This window comes from Protopterus annectens, chromosome 2.part0 (genome assembly GCF_019279795.1).
Source record: "Protopterus annectens isolate FY-2018-M chromosome 2.part0, PAN1.0, whole genome shotgun sequence".
Classification (NCBI taxonomy): domain Eukaryota; kingdom Metazoa; phylum Chordata; order Ceratodontiformes; family Protopteridae; genus Protopterus; species Protopterus annectens.
The window spans coordinates 67556281-67581866 of record NC_056728.1 but is presented as its reverse complement, the minus strand read 5'-3'; the positions used below and the strand labels follow the sequence as shown (position 1 = coordinate 67581866).

Genomic DNA, 25586 nt, shown 5'->3' with positions numbered 1-25586 from the left:
ACTGCATCACACCAAAAACTACTCGCAAAACTAGCCTACTTAAATCTCTCCCAACCATCTCTAGCCTGGTTTCACAGTTATCTATCAAACTGTCAACAAGCAGTCAAGTGGCAAAACAACCTCTTTACCCTGCTACCCATCTCATTGGGGGTGCCATAAGGGTCCATATTTGGCCCACTGCTTTCACCATTTTTACCAACAAGCTCTGCACTGCCACAAATTTAGCCACCATTGTACAATATGCTGACGACACCACCCTGATCTGCTCAGCCCCATCCCTCCCCACACTCCTAGATATTACTCAAAAATCTTTCACTGATAGAGAATTCTCACAGAATACCAACTCATATTTAATCCAGTTAAAACCAATGATATTTTCAAATAATAAATCAGACAGCTACCTCCTCCCCCTTTGCCATCTTTTCCTCCAGTAAAAACAAAATTAAATTTGTTGAACACACCAAACTCCTCGGAGTAACAATAGATCAAGGTCTAAAATTTGACAGACTTCTAGCTCTCACCATCAAAAAGGGCCATGTCAAACGTGACTCCATGTACAGGTCCACATCATATCTTACTAACCCCACCTGTAAAGCCATAGCTAAAACACACTTACTCCTTACCCTCGTTTATGCCTCCCCCATTTTCACAGACCTAAGAAAAACTGACATAAACAAACTGGAGACATACTATGATAAAATAGCAAAATTAGAAATTTAAAACAAATATTAGAACAAACCTCAGTTGGAGCAGGGACAGAAAAAAATTACTCTTAAGGGAACCTTTCCTTGCAGAACTGTAATTATTGTAGGTTTATTCATACTGAAGGAAGTTTTCATTTTAAACATCTGGGTTATGTTTTAATGGCAAGAAATAGATATGACTGTCACAGTGATGGACTAGTATATCTTGCGAGCTGTTCCAACTGTGACCGTTTTTATACTGGAAAAACTATAAGAAAGTTAAATGAAAGAGTTGGGGAGCATGCTTTAGCAATTAAGAAAAAGGATGCTAAGAACGCACTGACAAAGCTCTCTATGGAGTGACATTTTAGGAAGTTTACTTTTTTAGTGATAGAACAAATTTATAGTTCTATTTAATAGTTTTATAGAATACATTGAATAGTGGCATTTTTTTATGAGCTGACACTATACCAGAAATTAACAATCATATTTCTGTCAAACATTTGTTAAAATACAAATATATTTAATTCTGTTTAGAGTGGGTTACACAGCTTTAATGGTTTAGTGAATTGGTCAGCAAACAACCATACGCTCCGCAAGGATGGCATGCAGGGTCAAGCCAACAATGTAAACCACCAACGACCAGCAAAAAACGATAGTGAACACGCAGTAATGAAGAAATAATGATTATTTATTTATAATTCCTTCAAATCCAGACCGGTTCCGGCTATTCAGCCTTTATCACTGAATACAATAAAGTTTTTTTGAATGAAATGAAGCAGCCTGCATTTATACTAGTCTCTGATTACCTGGAAGCAATATTACAGCACCACCCAGTGGCTGGAGTAACAAAGTGCATATTCCATTCTTGATTAAAGCATATGACCAGTGACATAAAAATGCCAGAGGTGTAGATATTAAGTCATATTTTTAAAGATAAAAATTAAAGCTCTGGAAGTAAGCCATTATATGACATACATATTACAAGGTAATAGACCAATACCATAGTCACTATTTGTAAATGCATATCATAGTGTAAAAAAGCAGAAAATATATACCACTAGTATATATATATTTTGAAGGGTGATAACCACAAGTTCAAAAGAACTGAATAATAATGAACCAAGTACTGATCATATAATATATTACAAAATAAGGCAAAAAAGAGTATAGTGGCCTCATTCTCAGCTATATTATAGATTATAATAAATTGAAATAATATGCTTGTAGATAATACAAGTTCAACATTGTAATTGTACAATATTCAATGTTTAACGCCAACATACCAGATACGAATACCAAACCATACATGTGCATATTCGTATCCTGAAAAAATTTTTATCATGCTTTATAGAGTGTAATATAAGCGTTGGTAGGCCTAACCACCATTGAATGGTACTAATTCTTGATCTATATGAATGTTTGTTGTTGTAACCATGATTATGAAATCCTCCAGTGTTCAGTGAAACTCACAGATGGTCATTCAGACCTGGGGGGAATAAACATCCAAGGTTGGTTATCCAATATTGTTCGTTGTGGTTTAAAATGGTGTGCCAACCCTGTTGGTTGTTCCTATCTCCCTGAATTTTGTCAATGGTCATGAACATAAACTGGGCATTGGGATGTTGTATCGTGTGTCTGTATAAAGCATTTGTTTCATTTTTGTTCCTCGTGTCACTACGATGTTCTGTCATCCTTATTTTAAGAGACCTAGAGGTTTGACCAACATAAAAAGCTTTACATTGGCAGGTAGCTAAGTAAATAACCCATGTACTGCTGCAATTACCAAACACCCTGGTTTTAAATACCCGATTGGTGTTGGCACTGGTGAATTCTTTTAGTGTACTAACTTGTAAACAGGAGCAGCAGTGACCACATGGAAAAGTACCAATTAGTTTATCACCACTGATAGTGGTCTGATGATATATCGCACCTCCCCTTCTCTGTTTTGTAATGTGAAAATAGCCCTCCCAAATTCTTGCCTCTTCTGTATGACATTTGACATTGAGGGCCTAGTATTGACCTTAAAGTGTCATTAGCCAAAAGAATTTTCCAGTTGCAATTAAGTATATCCCTAACAATAGGTTGGTTCCTGCCATATGTGGTGACAAATCTCAAGATAGAATCCTGATGAGCATGCTCTGATTTTTTGTATTGTAACAATGTTCTCCTGTCTATGGTTTTGCTCCATGAACTAGCTTGATATATATCTATGTCTCTATATCCTCTGTCCTGAAATCTATGGTATAAATCAAGTCTGGCATGTTCAAATTCATCATGAGGTGAACAAATGCATCTAATACGCATAAATTGAGACTTAGGGATGTTGCAGATGGTGTGGTTCGGGTGCATACTGGAGGCATGTAACAAGGTATTGTATTGAGGGTATTTTCTAAATGTTTTGGTACTTAGAGTATCATCTGCGTTACGGTAAACAGTAACATCCAAAAAATCTATGGTACTCCTGTTGCATGTAACCGTAAACTCAATACCCCAAATGTTACCATTCAGGTACTCCATAAATTCCTTTAGATATGCTTCATCCGTCTTCCACACCATCCAGCAATCATCCAAATATCATCGCCAGATATCGATTTCCACCATGTAAATATTGTGTGATTTGTCATATATCATACATTCTTCAAAATAGGCCATGAATAAGTCAGCATAAATGGGTGCAAAAGAAGCTCCCATTGCTGTCCATTGTAGCTGCCAAAAGCATTCTCCATGGAAATAAAAGACATTTTTGTTTAATACATGTTCCGCCATGCAGACAAGTAAGGTGTTGAAGCCAGTATTGCAGTGATTGTAATCCTGCCCAGTGTGGAATACTTGTGTATAAAGATTTAACATCCAACGTGCACATTAGCCAGTCTGGTTCTAGCTGTGTATTCTCCAAAATTTGTAAAAAGTGCATGGTGTCCTGTAGTCGGGCCCTAACTGATGTTAAAAGGGGTTTGAGATACTGTGTTAGAAATGCTGATAGTGGTTCCGTCAAGGACCCTATCCCTGATACAATGGGTCTACCTGGGGGTTTTGAAATGGACTTATGTATTTTTGGGAGAAGATACAAGATTTGTTTCTGTGGGTCTTTTACAGTAAGATGTTTAACAGTATTTTTTGCTATGATACCCTCATCCTCAGCTAGTTTCAGAAAAGAATCTATTTCTTTTTTAAAAACCCCAGTCGGGTCAATGTACATTTGCATATAACATCTAGTATCAGCTAACTGTCTTTTCCCCTCATCAAGGTATTCCCCAATGTTCATAACCACCATGGCACCACCCTTGTCTGCAGGTAGAATGGCTATGTCGCAATTATGCTTTAATTCCTCCAAGGCTGCCTTTTCCATGAGTGACATATTCTGGTCCAGAATGTATGATTCATTATGATGAAAATATAAATTCCTGAGAACAGATTGTTGGAAAATAGAGACATGTTTGTTCATGGGCTGTTGAAAGTCTGATTTCAAAAATTTGAAATCAAGTGATCTTTGGGAGGTGTTGTCTGAAAGGAATAATTTCAAATTCAGGTTACGACAGAAAGACAAGACATCCTTAACAATACTATGTTCATTAATAAAAAAACTAGGAATAAAACCAAGTCCTATATTAAGTAGTTTAGTTTGTACATGTCAGTTGAACATTAGAAAGGTTCAAAACATTATGAAACTCAAATTCCGTCAATTCAACATTGTTTGTAACAGCCCTTCCATGGAATTGGATCTTATTCCTATATTTGTGCTTGCGACCCCCTCGTCGCTTGTTTGTATGTCTAAAGGGTACTGAACATTAGTTTTTTTGCTTCTGGGTGATTCTCTATAGTTATTACAGTCATTGTCTGTGCAAGATGAGTCATCCCCTGAGGTACTAGCTAAAGTCTTGTCAGAGGATTTTAGAATAGACCTAGGCCTTTTCTTGGGTTTGTTTCCTGGTGTTTTTTGACCAAAATCATAGAATCTCACAGTTTTTAATGTATCAAAAGGACGGCCTCTTTGGTAATTAGTACAGTCCCTATTGAACTTATGTATTTTCCTAAGTTTAATTAGTTGGTCAAAATTGGCCAGATCTTTGGATAATTTACTAACCAAAGTGGCATATGTTGGTTGTGATTCATATTTCTTACATTCTTCACATGAAGCTTTTACTTCCATTAAACAAATGTCCACTATTCTCTCATAATAGGATGCAAGGATCTTGACAAAAGTCATTGATGATTGTTGGAGAGCTTGGTTCCATACTTTGGTCAGCCTGTCCTCCCACCTACTGACCAAAGGCTGTAAATTAACTCTAAGTCCTCTTGGTGTGATATCCTTATTAATATATGCCTTAAAAAGTCTGAGGTGCCTTATATTGGCTCGTAAGTTTTTAAGATCCTTGTTGAATTGGTTGAAGGCCATTTCACAGCCATTGTTAATGTTAATATTTGAGCCACTCGGATTACTGCTTGACATATTATTCATACCAAACACCCCAATATCATGTCGATCAGCACATAATCCCATTAGTAGTTGCTCCAAATCCATTTTTCCAATGTATTTATGAATTTTGACCAACTATAAACCAAATCCATTTCAATCAATATGTCCAAATTAGTAATAGTTCAACAGGGACTGCACTGAGAACCTAGGTGTCAATAAAAAATATATAAATATTTTTCAACTGTTAAACTATAATATATTTGGTCAAAGAACATCACTTAGAAAAAACCTTGCTCATGAACCCTGACATCCACACTTGTCTATATATGTGTCTATCAGTATATCTGTATTATGCTTGGCACATATATATTTGTGAACACAATATATACTTTATATTCAAAATGCAATGCTGAAAAGGCTTGTAGTTCTTGTTAAAGAATATACAAAGATGTATTATTATTTGTCACATGATATCTGGCAATAAAACTTTTGAAACCCTTAGCACATATTGCCTTTGCCAAAGATTTCAACACTGGGTTGCCCTCGTAGTACATGTAGCAACCTAGTCCAACTGTGAACTGACAATACAATTTTCAAGCGGTGGTTTTGCACACATAAAACGATTACAACACATATAGTTGTTCATACACAAGATAAAAATAAAGGTGTTATTCCCTCCTACACTTACATTAAGCTGTTATAAATATGATTCACTTGTCATTGACCCAAGTCAACTGTACTGTTATGGATCAATTCCTGTTGTTATATATCCTAGACCAACTATGGCATAAATAGTTTGTCAATATACATGCATACTAAGTAACTGTGGTGAATGAGACACTTCAATATGATATCAAATTCTGTAACAAAGAATGTATCCCACTTGGTTGACAAACCTATCCCAACATATAGCTGATGTTATTGTATGTATATCAGATATTTAAAGAATATAGCATTTAGAGTCAACCATTCACTAATACATTTCGAGATCAAATAAATCTCAAAAGTTAAAGTCAATATGATGTTTTCACCAGTTCTAATCCATCAACGATAGTCCAAATGCCTTCCATTAATTTCCGATTTATCAGCCTGTAATCCACCAGTATTGCCGACCTCTAACAGCAAAAAATGATGCAAAAAAGATTGTGAAATGTACAAAAATGTTTAATATATAATGAAGCTGAAAATTTAGATTATGTCCTGCCACTAGTCACAGTACCTGAGTTATTCCTGTTGTTCCTGGGTTTATACATAAAATGTTGAATGCCATGGATGAATCTCTGAACACCAATTTGCACAGAAAGGAGTTGTTAAACAGATGCCACAAAGTAGTAGAATGAACCACCATACATGATTTTAGGCCCCCAAGCTTATCCGCATGTAAACCAAAGCAATTCCAAGGTAATTCTTCCCTGGTCAAAATGTTAATTCCCCATCCACTTTGAACTAAACAATTCACCAACGTGGTAAGTGCTGGACAAGAAATATGACATCCACTGTTTCACGACCAAAAAGCGACTAAAAAATATACCAAGATGTTGCAAAAAAACAGCTGCCAGCACAGAAATGCTGTGTCACTATCGAGAACCACCAGCGAAGCCAAAAACATCAGCAAACAACCATACGCTCCGCAAGGATGGCATGCAGGGTTAAGCCAACAATGTAAACCACCAACGACCAGCAAAAAACGATAGCCAGAATATGTCACCCATGGAAAAGGCAGCCTTGGAGGAATTAAAGCATAATCGCGACATAGCCATTCTACCTGCAGACAAGTGCGGTGCCGTGGTGGTTATGAACATTGGGGAATACCTTGATGAGGGGAAAAGACAGTTAGCTGATACTAGATGTTATATGCAAATGTACATTGACCCGACTGGGGTTTTTAAAAAAGAAATAGACTCTTTTCTGAAACTAGCTGAGGATGAGGGTATCATAACAAAAAATACTGTTAAACATCTTACTGTAAAAGACCCACAGAAACAAATCTTGTATCTTCTCCCAAAAATACATAAGTCCATTTCAAACCCCCCAGGTAGACCCATTGTATCAGGGATAGGGTCCTTGACGGAACCACTATCAGCATTTCTAACACAGTATCTCAAACCCCTTTTAACATCAGTTGGGGCCCGACTACAGGACACCACACACTTTTTACAAATTTTGGAGGATACACAGCTAGAACCAGACTGGCTAATGTGCACGTTGGATGTTAAATCTTTATACACAAGTATTCCACACTGGGCGGGATTACAATCCCTGCAATACTGGCTTGAGAGAACAAACTTATATCCTCCGGGCTTCAGCACCTTACTTGTCTGCATGGCGGAACATGTATTAAACAAAAATGTCTTTTATTTCCATGGAGAATACTTTTGGCAGCTACAAGGGACAGCAGTGGGAGCTTCCTTTGCACCCATTTATGCTGACTTATTCATGGCCTGTTTTGAAGAATGTATAATATATGACAAATCACACAATATTTACATGGTGGAAATCGATATCTGGCGACGATATTTGGATGATTGCTGGATGGTGTGGAAGACGGATGAAGCATATCTAAAGGAATTTATGGAGTACCTGAATGGTAACATTTGGGGTATTGAGTTTACGGTTACATGCAACAGGAGTACCATAGATTTTTTGGATGTTACTGTTTACCGTAACGCAGATGATACTCTTAAGTACCAAAACATTTAGAAAATACCCTCAATACAATACCTTGTTACACGCCTCCAGTATGCACCCGAACCACACCATCCGCAACATCCCCAAGTCTCAATTTATGCGTATCAGACGCATTTGTTCATCTCATGATGAATTTGAACATGCCAGACTTGATTTATACCATAGATTTCAGGACAGAGGATATAGAGACATAGATATATATCAAGCTAGTTCATGGAGCAAAACCATAGACAGGAGAACATTGTTACAATACAACAAATCAGAGCATGCTCATCAGGTTTCTATCTTGAGATTTGTCACCACATATGGCAGGAACCAACCTATTGTTAGGGATATACTTAATTGCAACTGGAAAATTCTTTTGGCTAATGACACTTTAAGGTCAATACTAGGCCCTCGATGTCAAATGTCATACAGAAGAGGCAAGAATTTGGGAGGGCTATTTTCACATTACAAAAACAGAGAAGGGGGAGGTGCGATATATCATCAGACCACTATCAGTGGTGATAAACTAATTGGTACTTTTCCATGTGGTCACTGCTGCTCCTGTTTACAAGTTAGTACACTAAAAGAATTCACCAGTGCCAACACCAATCGGGTATGTAAAACCAGGGTGTTTGTTAATTGCAGCAGTACATGGGTTATTTACTTAGCTACCTGCCAATGTAAAGCTTTTTATGTTGGTCAAACCTCTAGGTCTCTTAGAATAAGGAAGACAGAACATCGTAGTGACATGAGGAACAAAAAAGAAACAAATGCTTTATACAGACACACGATACAACATCCCAATGCCCAGTTTATGTTCATGATCATTGAGGGAGATAGGAACAACCAACAGGGTTGGCATACCATTTTAAACCATAAGGAACAATATTGGATAACCAACCTTGGATGTTTATTCCCCCCAGGTCTGAATGACCATCTGTGAGTTTCACTGAACACTGGAGGATTTCATAATCATGGTTACAACAACAAACATTCATATAGATCAAGAATTAGTACCATTCAGTTGTGGTTAGGCCTACCAACGGTCATATTATACTCTATAAAGCATGATAAAAAATTGTTCAGGATACGAATATGCATATGTATGGTTTGGTATTCGTATCTGGTATGTTGGCGTTAAACATTGAGTATTGTACAATTACAATGTTGAACTTGTATTATCTACAAGCATGTTATTTCAATTTATTATAATCTATAATATAGCTGAGAATGAGGCCACTATACTGTTTTTGCCTTATTTTGTAATATATTATATGATCAGTACTTGGTTCATTATTATTCAGTTCTTTTGAACTTGTGGTTATCACCCTTCAAAATATATATATATATATACTAGTGGTATATATTTTCTGCTTTTTTACACTATGATATGCATTCACAAATAGTGACTATGGTATTGGTCTATTACCTTGTAATATGTATGTCATATAATGGCTTACTTCCAGAGCTTTGATTTTTATCTTTAAAAATATGACTTAATATCTACACCTCTGGCATTTTTATGTCACTGGTCATATGCTTTAATCAAGAATGGAACATGCACTTTCTTACTCCAGCCACTGGGTGGTGCTGTAATATTGCTTCCAGGTAATCAGAGACTAGTATAAATGCAGGCTGCTTCATTTCATTCAAAAAAACTTTATTGTATTTATTGATAAAGGCTGAATAGCCGAAACCGGTCTGGATTTGAAGGAATTATAAATAAATAATCATTATTTCTTCATTACTGTGTGTTCACTATCGTTTTTTGCTGGTCGTTGGTGGTTTACATTAGTGAATTGGTAACTTGCTAATGATTTGATAAATTTCATTGGACTTTCAAATGTGACATCATCAAGGATTGCATTTCAAAAATGTGTTGCAATATGTTTTTTTTTTTTTTACTCTGATGAAGTTCTTAGTAGTAAAAATACATTTATTTTTTGTGCATTCTTTCTTGTGAGCTGTGTCCTAACTGCTTTAAAGTGGAGTGTTTCATTGTGGGGTTGTAGTAGTTGTTTTCAATTAGTTTCAGTATTTTAATTCTACCATACTCTAACTCCAGAACTTTGAGATCATCCGACAAGTGTGTTTACTAAGGTTTACTATCAAATGACTGAAAATCAAAAGACTGAATCCCAAAAAGACTGACATTTCAAAATACCAAATGATGGAAGCATTGAGACACTAAGGAGTTCTTAAAATCCATCCCATAATCATAAGAAAAAGCTTTTTATTCCAGAAGCTTCTAAACCTCCCTTAATCTAAATAATACCTTAATACTAGGACAACCAATCCACCTAAATCCAGATATCAAATTAAACAACACTATGTTAAACCTAGACAAATACCCAATAATTGGGACTTTTACCAAATTAAAAGCCTCTCGATTGAATGCATAAGGCAGAGATTAGTAGTAAGTAAAAGCTATAACATTATAATTAAGCAAATATTATATTTAGTCAAAATTGTAGATAATGTCAAAACTGATTGTCAGGGAATGCACTTATACCAACAAATTATAAACCTATTACTTCTAAGGTTGAAAATGCTATCAAATACCTATAGAGTAGTAACAAAAATAAAATCCCAAGATTCGATCCTATATTCAAAATATTGGGAGGAAAAGAGCAATAAGATCACAATCAAAAAATTGCCACAGTTGAACTAACCATGAAACTAACCCCTTTCAAAAATTAATGTTGTTGTGACTTTCAGCTTTTCCCGGTTAGGGGTCGCCACAGTGGAACTCTGGTCTGCTAATGATTGGCAGTAGATTTTTACATGCCGAGTTGCTGGCCCTGACACACAACCTTCAATGAAGGTACGCCCATTCATGCATGTCTCCACACAGGAGACGCTGTAGCTGAGAATCGAACAGGACAACGTCTTACTGTGAGGTGACAATGCAACCGCAGCACCACCACCGCAGTCCCCTTTTAAAAAATGAATATACACCCAAATTATGATTAATAGCAATGCATACCACACACACACACCCACCTTCTTTTTTGAATAAAATTAAACCCACCCTTTCACCTTTCTGTCCTACATGCCGTAATAGCGTAGCCGACACCCTACGTATTTTCTGGAGCTGCAAAAATGTATATAAGCTATGGTGTTCGCTAAGATCTAAATTAGAAAAAAGGGGTACACTAAATCCAACTTGTCATGGGAAAATGCAGATCTGAAGTAGGTACTTCATTTGTCAGCAACCTTTGGGTATCGGATCCGATCTCTGATCCGAGCCGGCTACTTGTTTCACAGCTATCAGATCCGAGCTCCTAGCTCCTCCCCTTACCCATAATCCCCTGCCAACCCTGACTGACCTCAGATCTAGTTTGCCGCGCTTGTGAAAGCAGCTAGATTCAGAGCTCCTAGTATCACAGATAAGTTTTCAACTTTTTTGTACTTGTTGTTGTAAATTTTTAGTCAAAAGTTTGAGTGTGTTAGGTTCCCTTTTATTTTAGCCTTAAAATCGTGTATTTTTTGTTAGTGTATTCCTCCCCTCCCCTCGCTGGTGTGTAGATTTTGTGTGGGTCAGTGTGTGTTTGGGGCCTTGTGTGAGTGAGTTTGATTTTTTTTGTAGATAATGTCAGAGGCCCCAAAGCCGATCTTCTTTAAATGCACCGAGTGTGGCCATAAGCTTTCACCGGCGGATGACCACACTCGGTGTGTTCGGTGCCTTGGGGTTGAACACCTGTCCTCTGGGTGTGCTATCTGCGCAGGGTTCAACCTCAGGGCACTGAAAGAGCGGAGGTCGAAGCTGATCCTGGCGGGACTTTTGCCCCCGGATTCGGCTTCGGCCTCCGGTGCTCCCGTGGCCTCACCCCAGTCCTCGGTGGCGGCCGCTCCTGCCTCTCTCCCCCCAGCCGGGACTCAAACTCCCGCTACGGTGCCGGAGGAGAGGGAGGCCAGGAGGGTGAAAGAGGGAGAAGCACCACAAGCGGCGGGCCGAGGACTCCACTTCGGCCCCCCCCCCGGCTAAGCGGGCTTCTCCCCCCATGGCTTCCAAGTCTCCATGCTTCTCACCAGGACCCGAGGAGGAGGAGACCCGATCTCCGTCGAGGTCATCGAGGCGGCACTCCCGGCCCGCCTCAGTGGCCTCGTCGAGATCCACTTATAGCCTGTCAGATGCAGACTTGGACCGGATGATGCGAAGGTTCATCCAGGCCCAGCTGCAGATGGGAGTGCTCTTGCCTCCCCCCCCCCCCTTCGGGGGGGAGCTCAATGCCTTTTTTTGCCCCGATAGCTCCTTCTCCAACCAGCTTCCCAGGTTTGGAGTGCCCGGAGTCGGGCAGCGTTGGTGCTGGGGGTGGGTCGGCACCGACAGTGCTTGGTACTTCGGCTACGAACTTTCTCTCAAGTTTGTCGGGTCTGTCCTTGTTGGATCCGAGCTCTTGGAGCCGTGGGCTGAGCTTCGGATCTGAGGGAATCGGTGTGCCTTCGGCTCCGTCCAGGTCGGAGGACATGGGTCCTTCAGATCCGATGGTCTCTGCTCCGGTTCCGATCCTCCCATCGGATTCGAGTGGGAGTCGGCTCTCGGATCTGAGAGACAGCGACTCTCCCTCGGGCTTCGATGCGGTGGAGAGGGCTCTGTTGAGTGCATCCAGACCCCCGGCCCTTGAATCGGCCCCATCCTGCACTCCCTCTCAGCTGGGTCTGGCTTCCATCGCCCGGCCACAGGGACAGCCTCCTTCGATGTCTCAGGTCGTTCCTTTGGAACAAGATGTTGCTGGTGAGACTTCCTCGGACAGCCCCCCCCCCCCCCTGAGGATGTTCCTCATAAGCGGAAGTGTAAGAGGAGGCACGAGGACTCCCCTGAGTCCTTAACAGAAGACACGGACTTGGATGAAGGGGAAGGATCCATAAGGTCACCCCCCGAGGATGTCTCCTTCGGAGACATCATGGAAATGCTCAGGATTAGGGGGGGTAGTCTGCCCCCAAGGTTTCCTCTGACGAGTCTGTGTTCCTGGAGGCGTTCGAAGCAGGCCCATCTACCTCTTGTGTGTCCCCTCCGCCCGACCCCCTGGTGGACCTTATTACCACCAGGGCGTGGAAGGAGCCGGACACTGTGGAGCCAGTTCCCAAACACCCCAATAGGATTCTGAGCCCCCCCTTCAGAGAGGTTCCACTGCAGCAAGGGTCCCCCCGTAGATGCCATGTTGGTGGCGGCAGCCACTAAGAGGGAGTTAGCTCAGGAGAGCCCCTCGGTCCATCCACCGAGCAGAGAGTCCCGCTCGATGGATCGCCTAGGGAAGTGGGTCTTTATTTCATTGACCTTCTCAGTAAGGTCCCTGAACTACATGGCACACATTATTAGGATGCAGCGAGACCTTATCAACGAGTACGCTGCTTCCCCCCCAGAGTCCATGTCGGCGGAGGACAAGCAATTGTACTCCACTCGCATGGCCACTCTAAGATCTATATCGAATACCTCTATGCGGCTTTTGTCCCATGCCACAGAGGGAGCCGCTAGAGCCAGTGGAGCAGGCCTAGTCATGAGACGCCAGGCCTGGCTCCAACATTGTGACTTCGCGAAACCCTTCAAGGCGTCATTTGCGAATGCCCCTTTTGATGGTTCTGCCTTATTTGGCAAGACAGTTTGCGAGACTTTAGTCCAGAGTGAAAAGGACGGGAAGACGTTGTCTGCTGTCTGAGTCTGCTTCTCTGCTCCCCAGAGGTCCTTCTCTAAGAAGCAAAAGGGACAGAAGGAGATGTGGTTCTGGAAATCGCAACATTCCCAGCCTGCTCCGGACAACCAGTCCTTCCGTGGCAGAGGAGGACAGGGAGGACGCCACCCTAGAGGCAGAGTGGGCCCGAAGAATTTTGGGTCCAGAGAAACCTTCTCTGATCGGCCCACGCAGCAACCCTGAGGGGTTGTCCGACTGCTCCACTCTGGAGGCAGTCGGGGGGCATTTTTCGAGGCACCTGGCAGCTTGGGAGTCCATCACATCAGATCGCTGGGTGCTTCGTATCATATCCAGAGGTTACCAAATTCCCCTGTATCATGTCCCCAAACTCAGAAACTTCCCCAATGTACCACCCGATCAGAGGGAGGTAGCAGCTGCAGAAATTCAGCAGCTCCTAGAAAAAAGAGCCATCCAACCCGTCCCCCCAGACCAGCGCGGATTAGGTTTTTGCCAAAAAAGACGGGGGACTTAAGGCCAATTCTTGACCTCTCCCTTTTGAACCTGTCGGTAACCAAACAAAAATTCCGGATGGTCACTCTTCAATCCATCCTCCCCCTATTGCGGGAGAACGACTGGATGTGCTCAATAGAACTCAAGGATGCATACTACCACATTCGGATGGACAGACGATCCAGGAGGTTCCTCCGCTTCCGGCTGGGAGCCAGTCACTACCAATTCAGGGTCCTTCCCTTTGGCCTCACCACAGCCCCCAGGGTGTTTACCAAAGTATTAGCAGTGATAGTGGCCCACCTGAGACTCCAGGGAATGCAGGTTTTTCCATACCTGGACGACTGGCTCCTGACCGCCCCGACAAGGCATCTACTTTGCTCAGCCAGGGACTACTTCTTTCGGCTTGCTCCCCAGCTGGGCATCACCATCAACAGGGACAAATCTTCTCTTGCTCCGACTCAGGTGATACAGTTTATAGGGGCCAAGTTGGATACAAGAAACCTTCTAGCATTCCTGACTGCGGAACGACTACAAAACCTGAGGCTTCATGTGCGGGCCATCCTCCAATTAGAAGCCCCATCGGCGGAGTTGGTCCTGAGGGCTCTAGGCTCCATGGCGGCGGCAATCACTCTTTTGCCATTGGCTCGTCTAAATATGAGGGTCCTGCAGTGGACCCTTCAAGTACAGTGGTCCTTTCTACATTACCCCCTAAGCCATCCTATTCCCCTCAGCAGGGCTTGCAGGAGGGATCTCTTATGGTGGCTCCAATCTCCGGACCTCCATAAGGGATGTCCCTTCTCCACGCCTCCTCCCCTCACCACGGTGACCACGGATGCCTCTCGTCTCAGGTGGGGGGGGGGCATTGCTCAGGCAGGACAGTCCAAGGCACGTGGAACAGCAGAGAGACCTCTTTGCATATCAGTGTCCTGGAGATGAGGGCAGTGCTATTGGTGTTACAAGCACTTCAGAACCTTCTTCCTGTAGGAACTATTGCGATCCAGACAGACAACATGTCAGTTGTCTGGTACATCAACAAACAGGGGGGAACCAGGTCCTATCCTCTCTGTCGAGAGGCCATGAGAGTGTGGGAATGGGTGACCTCCACCAACCGCTTTCTTATTGCGACGCACATTCCGGGACAGGCCAACATTCTGGCAGACAGGCTCAGCCGCACCATCCTTTCCCCTTACGAGTGGTCTCTCAATCCCCATGTAGTGAAGCGGATTTTTGCCGAATGGGGGCAACCCTGTTGCGATCTCTTTGCTTCTCCCTCAAATACGAAATGCAACAGTTACTTCGCTCTAATTCCCCCCTTCGGAGAATCCCCGAGAGACACTCTGGTGCATGCTTAGCGTCCCGGTCTACTTTATGCTTACCCACCTCTACCTCTGATGCTGAAATTCATACAGAAAGCCAGTCGGTTGGGGAGCAGAATGATCCTCATTGCCCCATTCTGGCCTTGTCAAGCGTGGTTCCCTTACCTTTGGTCTCACCTAGTAAAGCCTCCTTGGATTCTGGATCCCCTACCGGATCTAATATCTCATCCTCTGAATCTCCCGATCCCGAATCTGGACAACCTCAAGTTGACAGCTTGGCTGCTCCAGTTCCACTCCTAATCAGGACTCCCGGAATCTCTTCACCAGTTAAAGCCATCCTTGTAGCAGCACATAAACCTTCCACTAGGAAGGTCTATCGCAGTAAGTGGAAGCATTTCTCCATCTGTGCGGAGAATCATAACTTAGATCCCTTCACAGCACCGTTACCGACTGTGTTGGATTTCCTCACAGGTCTGTTTCATCAGGGAGCTAGCTGCTCTACGGTCAAGGTTCAACTGGCAGTTATCTCTCATTATCATGTGGGACATGAATCGGGTCCCTTGATTACGGCCAAATTGTGTAAAACCTTTCTAAAAGGTACCTTCCTGCTCAGACCTCCTGTCAAGGAAGTTATACCCCCTTGGGATTTATCACTAGTCCTACAGGCATTGACAGCTCCCCCTTTTGAACCTGCTGCTTCGGTTGATCTTAAGTACCTATCTTGGAAAACGGCATTCCTTGTCGCTATTACTTCAGCGAAAAGCGTTTCTGAGCTTCAAGCCCTTTGTGTAAAACCCCCGTACTTGGCTTTTCACCAGGATAGAGTGTACCTCAGGACCAACCCCTCATTTCTTCCCAAGGTGGCTTCAGAGGCCAATATCAATCAATCCATTAACCTGCCAGTCTTCTTTCCTAAGTATCAGAACAAAGGAGAATACAAACTGCATTCGTTAGATGTGCATAGACTACTGCGCTTTTACATTCACAGAACTGCTGGTCATAGACAATCCGACCAGTTGTTCATCTCCTTTGCCAAATTTAACTTAGGTAAATCTGTTTCTAAGGTCACTTTATCACGATGGATCTCACAGTGTATTCTAGTGGCCTATTAAAGTTCTGGGAGGCCCGCACCTCAGGGAGTTCGTGCACACTCTACTCGCGCTATATCTACCTCTGCTGCCTTTAGGTCTAAAGTCTCTTTAGATGATATTTTTCCGCAGCCACTTGGGCCTCATCTCATACCTTTATCAACCATTATAAGCTGGACATTATCTCCAGAGGGAGAGCATCTTTTGGCTCCGCAGTGCTCCGGAATATCCTTCCATGATGGCCGCCCAAGATCCAGGTAGCTGGGGACTCTGTCCCAAAGGTTGCTGACAAATGAAGTACCTACTTCAGATTAAGAAGTTATGTACTCACCGTAACGTTCCATCTGAGTGGGAAACTTCATTTGTCTGCAACCATCCCCCCCTCCTTCCCCCTGACCTTCAGAAGTTTTAATCCCTGGATGTCCTTCTTCTAGTCCACTACAGGACGTATTTAACCTTTTAGCTGCTTATATGAGGGCAAACCCTATCTGAGGTCAGTCAGGGTTGGCAGGGAATTATGGATAAGGGGAGGAGCTAGGAGCTCTGATCTGATAGCTGTGAAACAAGTTGCCGGCTCAGATCCGAGATCGGATCCGATACCCAAAGGTTGCAGACAAATGAAGTTTCCTACTCAGATGGAACGTTATGGTGAGTACATAACTTCTTATTTTTGTGCATGTTCCCCATAGATTGCACATATGAATATAAACACATCATAAAACCGCAATGTGCCATGTTGAAATCATACATAGCTCAAAACTGCCTAGACAGATCGAAAATTACATGGGATGAATACAAATGTTTGGCTACAAAATATGTATTGGCTGGCAAATTAATTACTAAAAGTAAAAAAAAAATTAAACTATTATGATAAATATTGGAAAACTCTTCTTCTAGATGTATTAAGGTAGACCTAAATCTATTCTGGGGATAAATCATAGCTATTACATTAAACAAAGGGAATGTAAAAGAGCAATTTATTAAGATAACTTTTATTAGGTTTCAGTTTGTGAGGTCATTAAAGTGCTACTTATTAAATCATTAGAGGTGACAACAGCTTGTAAATAATGTATATAGTTAGTACAAGGTTTAGTTATAAGCTAAATAGGCTGTTGATATCCAGCGAGAGTGATCAGTAACAGGTACCACTAAGACCAAGCTAGGTCAATGCTATTTTATGTTCAGACCTCAGATAGTAATGTTTTGTCAGACAAGTTGCCATACTTTCATATGTGTTTCCCCAAATAGTTTTTTTTATACAACTGTGTTTGATCACTGTTAGCTTATGATCTGATATGTCAAATATGTTCTGTATCAATTGCTATACCATGTATCTTGTATTTTTCTTTTCTTTTAAAAAAAAAAAAAAAAAAAAAGTAAAATCAATAAAAATTATTATTTGAAAAAAAGATGTACCGTCTTTCATTTACTGTGGTTAGGTTTAACAGATTGACATGTCTTATTTTTATTTTTTGTATGGCAGAGAAGCTCAGCAGTTCCAGCCTGCTATCCGAAACTCTCAAGATGTGAAGTTTGCCATTCAAGCCTTTGCAGCATTTAACAGCAACAACTTTGTAAGGTTCTTCAAACTGGCGAGGGCTGCTACCTACTTGAATGCGTGCATTCTGCACCGTTACTTTAACCCGGTATGTGGAGCTAGCTGAAAGATATTACCTCAGTTTTCTCAATTTTGTATAGGGCGTAAAAATTTGAAAATAATTTTTCCATTGTTTTTTGGATTAGCATGTCAGAGCTGTGTTGGTGCATTTCACCCCTGATTTCTGCAGCTTCATGTGTTTAAATAACTCCTCAGACTTGGACTGACAGTTCAGTCATGTGGTGGAGCTGGTTAGTTTCAAATGAGGCCAGAAGAGAGAGACATAAGATTGAAGTTGACTTAGCATCATGATATCTACACACAGAATTGTCAGCTTTGTTATGATCTTCCTCCAAGTATTAGGTGATTTTATTATGCTAGGCATGCAGTGGGGTTGTAGAAGAGCTGTACTGCCTTTACAGTGATGCACTCCCTTTACTTCCCCACCCAGTTTGTTATTAACTGACAGCTCTCTTAAGCTTTGGTCTCCACCAGCATTATAACACTAAACATTTCCCAGCATGCTTCCTCAACCTTCCCCTTGAGAAACGTGTGCAGCCTTTGCCTTATTTTTTGTCTTTATCCACCTCCCCCACTGTCAGCTGCTGTAGTGCTGAGGTCACTGATCAAGCCTGGAATGATGGTTGTAGTCAAGGTTTCATCCCTCCACTTCAGTAGAAACAATGTGTAAGTAACCTAATTATATAGACAAAGAATAGTAGGATGTCCTTCAAGGATGCATCTGCAGTCATCACATATGGGTTGTCCTGCCTCAGGCAGCCCTTCGGTCGGCCGGATTCCAAAGTCTGGGTCCGGCGTCGGCTGATGTCACCCCTTCCTCGACGTCAGAGCACCTGGGGTATAAAAGCGTCAGCCGACACCATCTTCCTCAGTCTTTCTTGCCACGTGGTGCCCGAAGCAGAAGCAGTTCACAAGTGCTGGTCGGCCAGCTCCTGTAATTCAGCTCAACCGAAGACTTCAAAAGCTAAGTACCCCGTTGGGAACTCTTTCTTGCCTCAGCCGATGTCAGATAAAATTAATAATTGCTTAACTTGTGGGAAACAAATACTTCATAAGGATTTCCACTCTTACTGCCTACCTTGCCTAGGCCCAGACCACGACGTCTCGGCCTGTTCCGCCTGTGCTTCCTTCAACCGACGCACTCTAAGACGTCGGTCGGAGTTTGCAGAGGAATTTTTTGGGGCTAGTTTTGCTTACAAAATGCCATCGTAGACTCCGACTTCACATTTAATAAAGAAACGGAAGGATAAGGACTGACACACGCGGTCCGCGGTTTCGGCTGAAACCACGGCCAGGCCTACCGCGAGTGTCTCGGTCTCGGCTGAAACAGAGCCCTTGGTACTACTGTCCACCGAAACCGTACAACCGACAACCTCGGCCCTGGAAGCCACTACTGTATCGGTTGTTGAATCTCCTTTGGAATCCGGAGTCCAGGAACCCTCTGACACCATTTCCTTAGACAAAACTACACCAGCACGTGGTGCAGCCAGGCCTCCTGCATCCATGTCTATTAAGGCATTCTCTAGGGCTAAAGCTGCCAAACTCTCAAAATCTGTGCCTCCCAGGGTTATTCCTCAGGGACCCACTACAGGTTCTCAGATCCTTAGTCTAGCAGAGGACCTTATTTCTTTAATTAGGGGCTCTCAGCCTCATCCTGACAGGAGCTCTCAACCTCCTACAGAAAAAAGGCCCTGGGTTGAGCCCTCTGATCCCCCTCTCCTCTTATGAGGCCTCGGATGGCTCTGTTCTCTCAGGCTACCAGGAGGAGGCTTTTTCAGCCTACGAGGATTCAGATGCAGAGGAATCTATCCCTTCGGCCTCCCCTCCTGAAGAACTGTCTTTTGGGGAAACTCTGCACACTATGAGGGAGCATTTCCAATGGCAGGGCCAGGAATTCTCTGATTCCAGGAAGAGATTAAGGACCTTCTTACATTTGCCTCAGCATAGACCTTTGGCTATTCCCCCTGTTTTGAGTGTCATTGATGATGTGTACTCTGAATCTAGCTCAACCCCTGACACTCTCCCTCCGGCTCCTGCCAAACCCGATAGGTACTACAGGGTCCCGGAATCGCATCTTTTCCTTTACAAGGCCCACTCTGCTGATCCAGAAACTATTTCCCAGGGCCCTAAAGGGGTTGCAGCTGTCACTACAAAAAATCCACTCCCCTCTGAAAGGGAGTCCAGGGCTTTAGAGCGATGGGGTAAAAAAGTGTATACTTCTGCTACCCTTTCTATGAGGGCTTTAAACTGTCATTTCCATATGATACAGTACCAAGAATATTTGTTAGATGAATTGCATAAAAAGCTGTCTTCACCTGAACCCCTAGATCGCAAATCACTTCAGGATCTGGTACATAACTCTCAACAGGTTAGCAACCATTTTTTGCAGTGTGGTTATGATGCATTGGAAGCTTCGTGTAGGTCAGCTATGACAAGTGCAGTTATACGTAGGCATGCTTGGCTGAAGGAACAATCTCTGCCAGACCATGTTAAAGCAAAGCTCCTGGATGCTCCACTGGAAAAGCAAAAGTTATTTGGCTCCACTGCTCAGGAGGTCTTAAAGAAATTTGAGGAAAAGGCAAAATCTGTACAAACTGTCAAAGATTTTATGCAAGTCCAACCACCAAGATTCAGCAGTAATTGGCCTTCCAAGAACTGGTCCTTTCCATACACAGACAGATTTCAGAGAGGCAAGAACAAGCGTGCCAGAGGTAGAGGGCAAACTAGAGGCTCCTACAGAGGACGTCAATGGCAGCCTCCCAACTAGATAGGTATTGCAGGGCCTGCAACTGCTGCACATGGACAGACTCAATGACTTTACTTTGACACCGCCAACCAGGGCTCAATTGCAAGCACCTTTGGGTGGAAAGCTTTCCTTATTTTTCAGAAAATTGGCACATTATTACAAGGGACAAGTGGACACTACAAATAATAGACAAAGGATACAGGTTCCATTTCCACACATTACCGAAAAGAAAAGGCATGCCAGACCTGCCACCAAATCAAAGGGCAGAGGCTTTGAAACAAATCTCCAACTTAATGAGAATGAAAGCAATAGAAAAGGTTCCTCTCGCAGAACAAGGCCAAGGATTTTATTCCAGACTCTTCCTTGTTCCAAGAAAAGAAAAGCAATGGAGGCCTATTCTCGACTTGTCTGCACTAAATACTTATCTCATTGTGCCAAAATTCAAAATGCTGACTCTACAGCAACTCCTTCCCATGCTGGGCAAGGGGTCTTGGCTGGTAACTCTGGACCTCAAGGAGGCATACCTGCATGTCCCTATCAGACAAAGCTGCAGAAGACACCTCAGATTTCTTGCAGGTTCAGAGGATTATCAATTCTCAGCATTGCCCTTTGGCTTATCTACTGTGCCCAGAGTATTCATGAAATGCCTGGCATCAGTAATTGCACACTGCAGACTTCAGGGGATGCAAATATACCTGTATCTGGACGACTGCCTTATACAAGCGGACAGCCAACAAATTTTGGAAAAACACTTGAATTATGCCATCTATCTTCTTCAGGCCTTGGGATATACAGTCAACATTCACAAGTCAAGACTTGTACCATCCCAAAGAATAACTTTTCTGGGTGCGGATCTAGACACAACCACCCAAATGGCTTTCCTCACAGAAGAAAAACAAAACCTACTACCAGATTACTTCACAAACCTGTCAAGACAAACTCAGCTGACTGCAAGAAAAATCCTGCAGGCCCTGGGTTACATGGCTTCTTGCATTCTTCTGATTCCTCAAGCAAGGCTACATATGAGGAAACTCCAATGGTACCTAAGGAGTTTATGGACAGAGCACAGTCACAGCTTGGAAACTTTGATACCACTCATCCCATGCCTTCAAAGGGAATTTCTGTGGTGGGCTCAAGCAAGCCAGTCAAACAGGGGTTTGCCCTTCAGCAAACCAATAGCCAGCCAAACCATTACAACGGATGCTTCAGACCACGGATGGGGAGCGCACATGGAAGGAAGATGCATTCAAGGACTATGGTCACAAAAAGAGCTACGCATGCACATAAACCAAAAGGAAATGCTGGCAGTGATGCATGCAATCGAGGCCTTCAAGTTATTTCTACATCAGGGCCACCTGCTAATAAGGACAGACACCACTACAGTTATGTGGTACATAAACAAGCAAGGAGGCACCCATTCCTACCCTCTTTGCAGACTGGCAATGAATCTATGGGAACTTTCCTTGACCCTCAATATACAGCTGCAATCCCAGTTTCTACTAGGAAAGGACAATATACTGGCGGACAGCTTAAGCAGGAGCATCATGGATGCACACGAATGGATGCTGCACCCAGACATCTTCCATCAGATAACACAATCATGGGGGAGACCGGACATAGACCTCTTTGCCTCCCCACACAATCATCAGCTGGAGAAATTCTGCTCAATGACATACCACCCACAAGCATGGAAAGTGGACGCCCTCTGTTTCAGCTGGAGAACTCTAACAGTGTATGCTTTCCCACCTCTTCCATTAATAACCAAAGTCTTACTGAAGATCAGGGCAGAGCAGCCAAGAGTGATTCTGATTGCTCCGGACTGGCCAAGACAGCACTGGTACCCATTGCTAAAGAGCATGTCACAGACAAAACCATGGCTTCTGCCTCAATGGCCTCTTCTCCTGACACAGCACAATTACAAAACTCTGCATTCCAACCTGAAAACATTACAACTAGCTGCCTGGAAAATACCTTGACTCATCACCAGGATAAGCTATCCAAGAGAGTGAGGGATATCATCATGGAAGCTCGCAGGCCTTCCACAAGGAAGGCATACTCAGCAAAATGGAAAAGATTTCACACCTGGAGCACCTCAAAGGGCCTAGATGCAACAGTTATGAGCATGGCACATATTCTGGAATATTTGGCAGAAATGCTCCACAATGGCCTGTCTTACTCTTCCATTAAAATTCATGCTTCAGCAATTTCAGCAGAGTACAATACTGATCCACCTGTCTTCTCTCATCCTCTGCTAAGATAGTTTCTAAGAGGATATAAAAACATCAATCCTCCAAGGAAATCACCAGTGCCTACTTGAGACCTTAATTTTGTGTTGGAAAAACTAACACTGCCTCCTTTTGAACCAGCAGCATCTGCAGAACTACAGTTCCTCTCTTGGAAGTCTGCCTTTCTTCTGGCCATAACCTCAGCAAGAAGAGAATCCGAGTTACAGGCCCTCATGGCAGTACAGCCATTCCTTATTTTTCATCAAGACAGAGTCTCATTGAGAACCAATCCTTCATTTATGCCAAAGGTGGTATTTAGGGTCTCATTAAACCAAGCTATTCACCTGCCTACCTTCTTTCCAAATCCACAAAAAGGGGAAAAGCTTCTGCACACCCTGGACATAAACAGGCAGTTGCGCTACTACTTGGACAGAAGTAAAAATTACAGAAAAACTGACCAGTTGTTGGTAGCATATGCTGCTGGTGCACAAGGAAAAGCAATTTCAAAACAGACAATTTCAAAATGGATAGGGAATTGCATTCATTTCTGTTACTCCTTTCATGGAAAAACTGTGCCAGCTAACATTAGACCTCATTCGACCAGAGCCACAGCCACCTCCACAGCCTTCTTAAGAGGGGTGGCTACCAAGGACATTTTAGAAGCTGCTACATGGAGCTCCGTGCATACATTTTCCAAGCATTACAACTTACCTTTATATTCCAGATCCAGAACAGGCTTTGCTACGGCAGTCCTGCAGGGCATTTTAGCTACATCATCCTTTACATAGATCCTCCACCCCCAGATTGGTTATGGTATTCTACCCATATGTGATGACTGCAGATGCATCCTTGAAGGACATAGTACAGTTTTGTACCTACCATAAATGTAGATGTCCGATAGGTATGCATCTGCAGTCAGGTTTACCCTCCCTCCTTCCCCTCTGTGGTATTTCTTGGGTACATTCCCCTCTCATAGCTACCTGGGGTTATCTATTATGGTGTATTTGTTTTTATATATGTATATATTTTTGTGCATGTTTGGAATTTATTGATTTTCTCCAAATTTAGCCTTCCTTAGAGGGCACCTGGCATCTGGGGCAAGAAAAACTGAGGAAGATGGTGTCGGCTGACGCTTTTATACCCCAGGCTCTGACGCCGGGAAGGCGACATCAGCCGAATCCGGCCGACCGAAGGGCTGCCTGAGGCAGGACAACCCATATGTGATGACTGCAGATGCATACCTATCGGACATCTACATTTATGGTAGGTACAAAACTGTACTTTCTGACTAGCAGTCCATTCCTTGGTAATTAACTGACAGACTCTACCTCACTGATGCCAGAAAATGAGCACTTTGTATTCGTAAAAGAGCAGTGATTTGATATCTGGCTTTGTAGGCCCTGCATTGATATAGCCATCTTCTCAGTATGACAAAGTGTCTGTACTCTGTAGGTAAGGCTGGTAGTTACTTTTTAATAACAAATGGAGTTTATTACTGTTATCCCATCAAACATGTACACGTGTTTGCACTTGAATGTTATTAACAATATCACCAGATATCATTCCTTGGATCATTGGTGCAGTATTCCAGACTGACTGGGAGAGGGTTATCCTACCAAGGTAATGTGATGTTTGGTAGGTGTAGCAAAGGCAACACTTTCTGGACATTCCAGGTTATCCTGCTGAGGTAACTTGATGTCCTGCCGGTGTACCAAAGGCAGAATCAAATGACCTCAGCCTGTGGACGTCTGGGTATAGAAGCGGAAGTGTGAGTGTAAGATTCTCAGACTGTCTTACCATTAGTCAGAATGCAGGATCTTTGCTTCCGTAGGTCTGAACACCATGTTGTTGTTGTTGCTTCCATTGCGTAGATGTACTCAGCTAAGTACCTCACTGGGAAACTTCTTTTTTTCTTGGCTTTATTACAAAAGGTTTGTCAGTATCCGCCAAGGGAGGTGGGGTTATTGTGGTAGGCAGGTCCTTTATAAAGACCTCCACTCCCAGTATTTGTTTCATCTAGGGTCTGAACAGGACTGCAAAAATTGTAAAATCTACCATTCATTTGTAAAACATTACAAACAAGACGTTCTTATGTTTTGAGAGACCCAGTGTATAAAGTGCTTTGTGCAAGGCAAGGTGATGGGAACCCTCAGCTTCAGATGTCCCGCTCGCACCCAGAAAAGAAGTTCAAGAAAGCTAGACCTGAAACTTCAGCTGCCCTGTTTGTCTTGGATGTTCCTATTGAGATGCATCAGGAATTTGCAAAACATCCCACTACTTCCCAGGATTCCCAGGAGCCCACTACAGCAACCCAGTCTAATGGCTGGTATGGTATTTATTACTGACATGTCTAAAGAGACAGAGTCTACACTGATGATAGTGAAGGGGGGAGAACCTAGGGTGATTTATAGCTGAGAGAGACCATAGGCCATATCTTAATGATCCTGCTAAGGGAAAACGTTCCTGGCACGTTAATTGAGGTATGTCAGTGTTTTGAACCTCTACTCTGTTAGAGAGTACAGCACACCTCTGAAAAAGAAACAGAAAATTAGGCATGTTTCTCCATCATAGACATCTCAGGAAAAGTAATATCTGTAATTCTCCCAAGACCTACACAAGGCCATCTTGTCCATAAAGCCACCCTTCCTTCCTCACCCCTCCTCCTTCAAAAATA

The 25586-nt window shown here is 42.8% G+C and overlaps 1 protein-coding gene across 1 annotated transcript in view; it reads left to right on the top strand.

Annotated features, from left to right (window-relative positions):
* Nucleotides 1-25586, top strand: part of LOC122792701 (germinal-center associated nuclear protein-like) — a 1487771-nt gene that overhangs the window by 605605 nt on the left and 856580 nt on the right. Inside the window, exon 10 of the mRNA XM_044060286.1 lies at nt 17807-17969. Coding sequence (XP_043916221.1) covers nt 17807-17969 — 163 coding nt within the window. The remainder of the gene's footprint in view (nt 1-17806; nt 17970-25586) is intronic.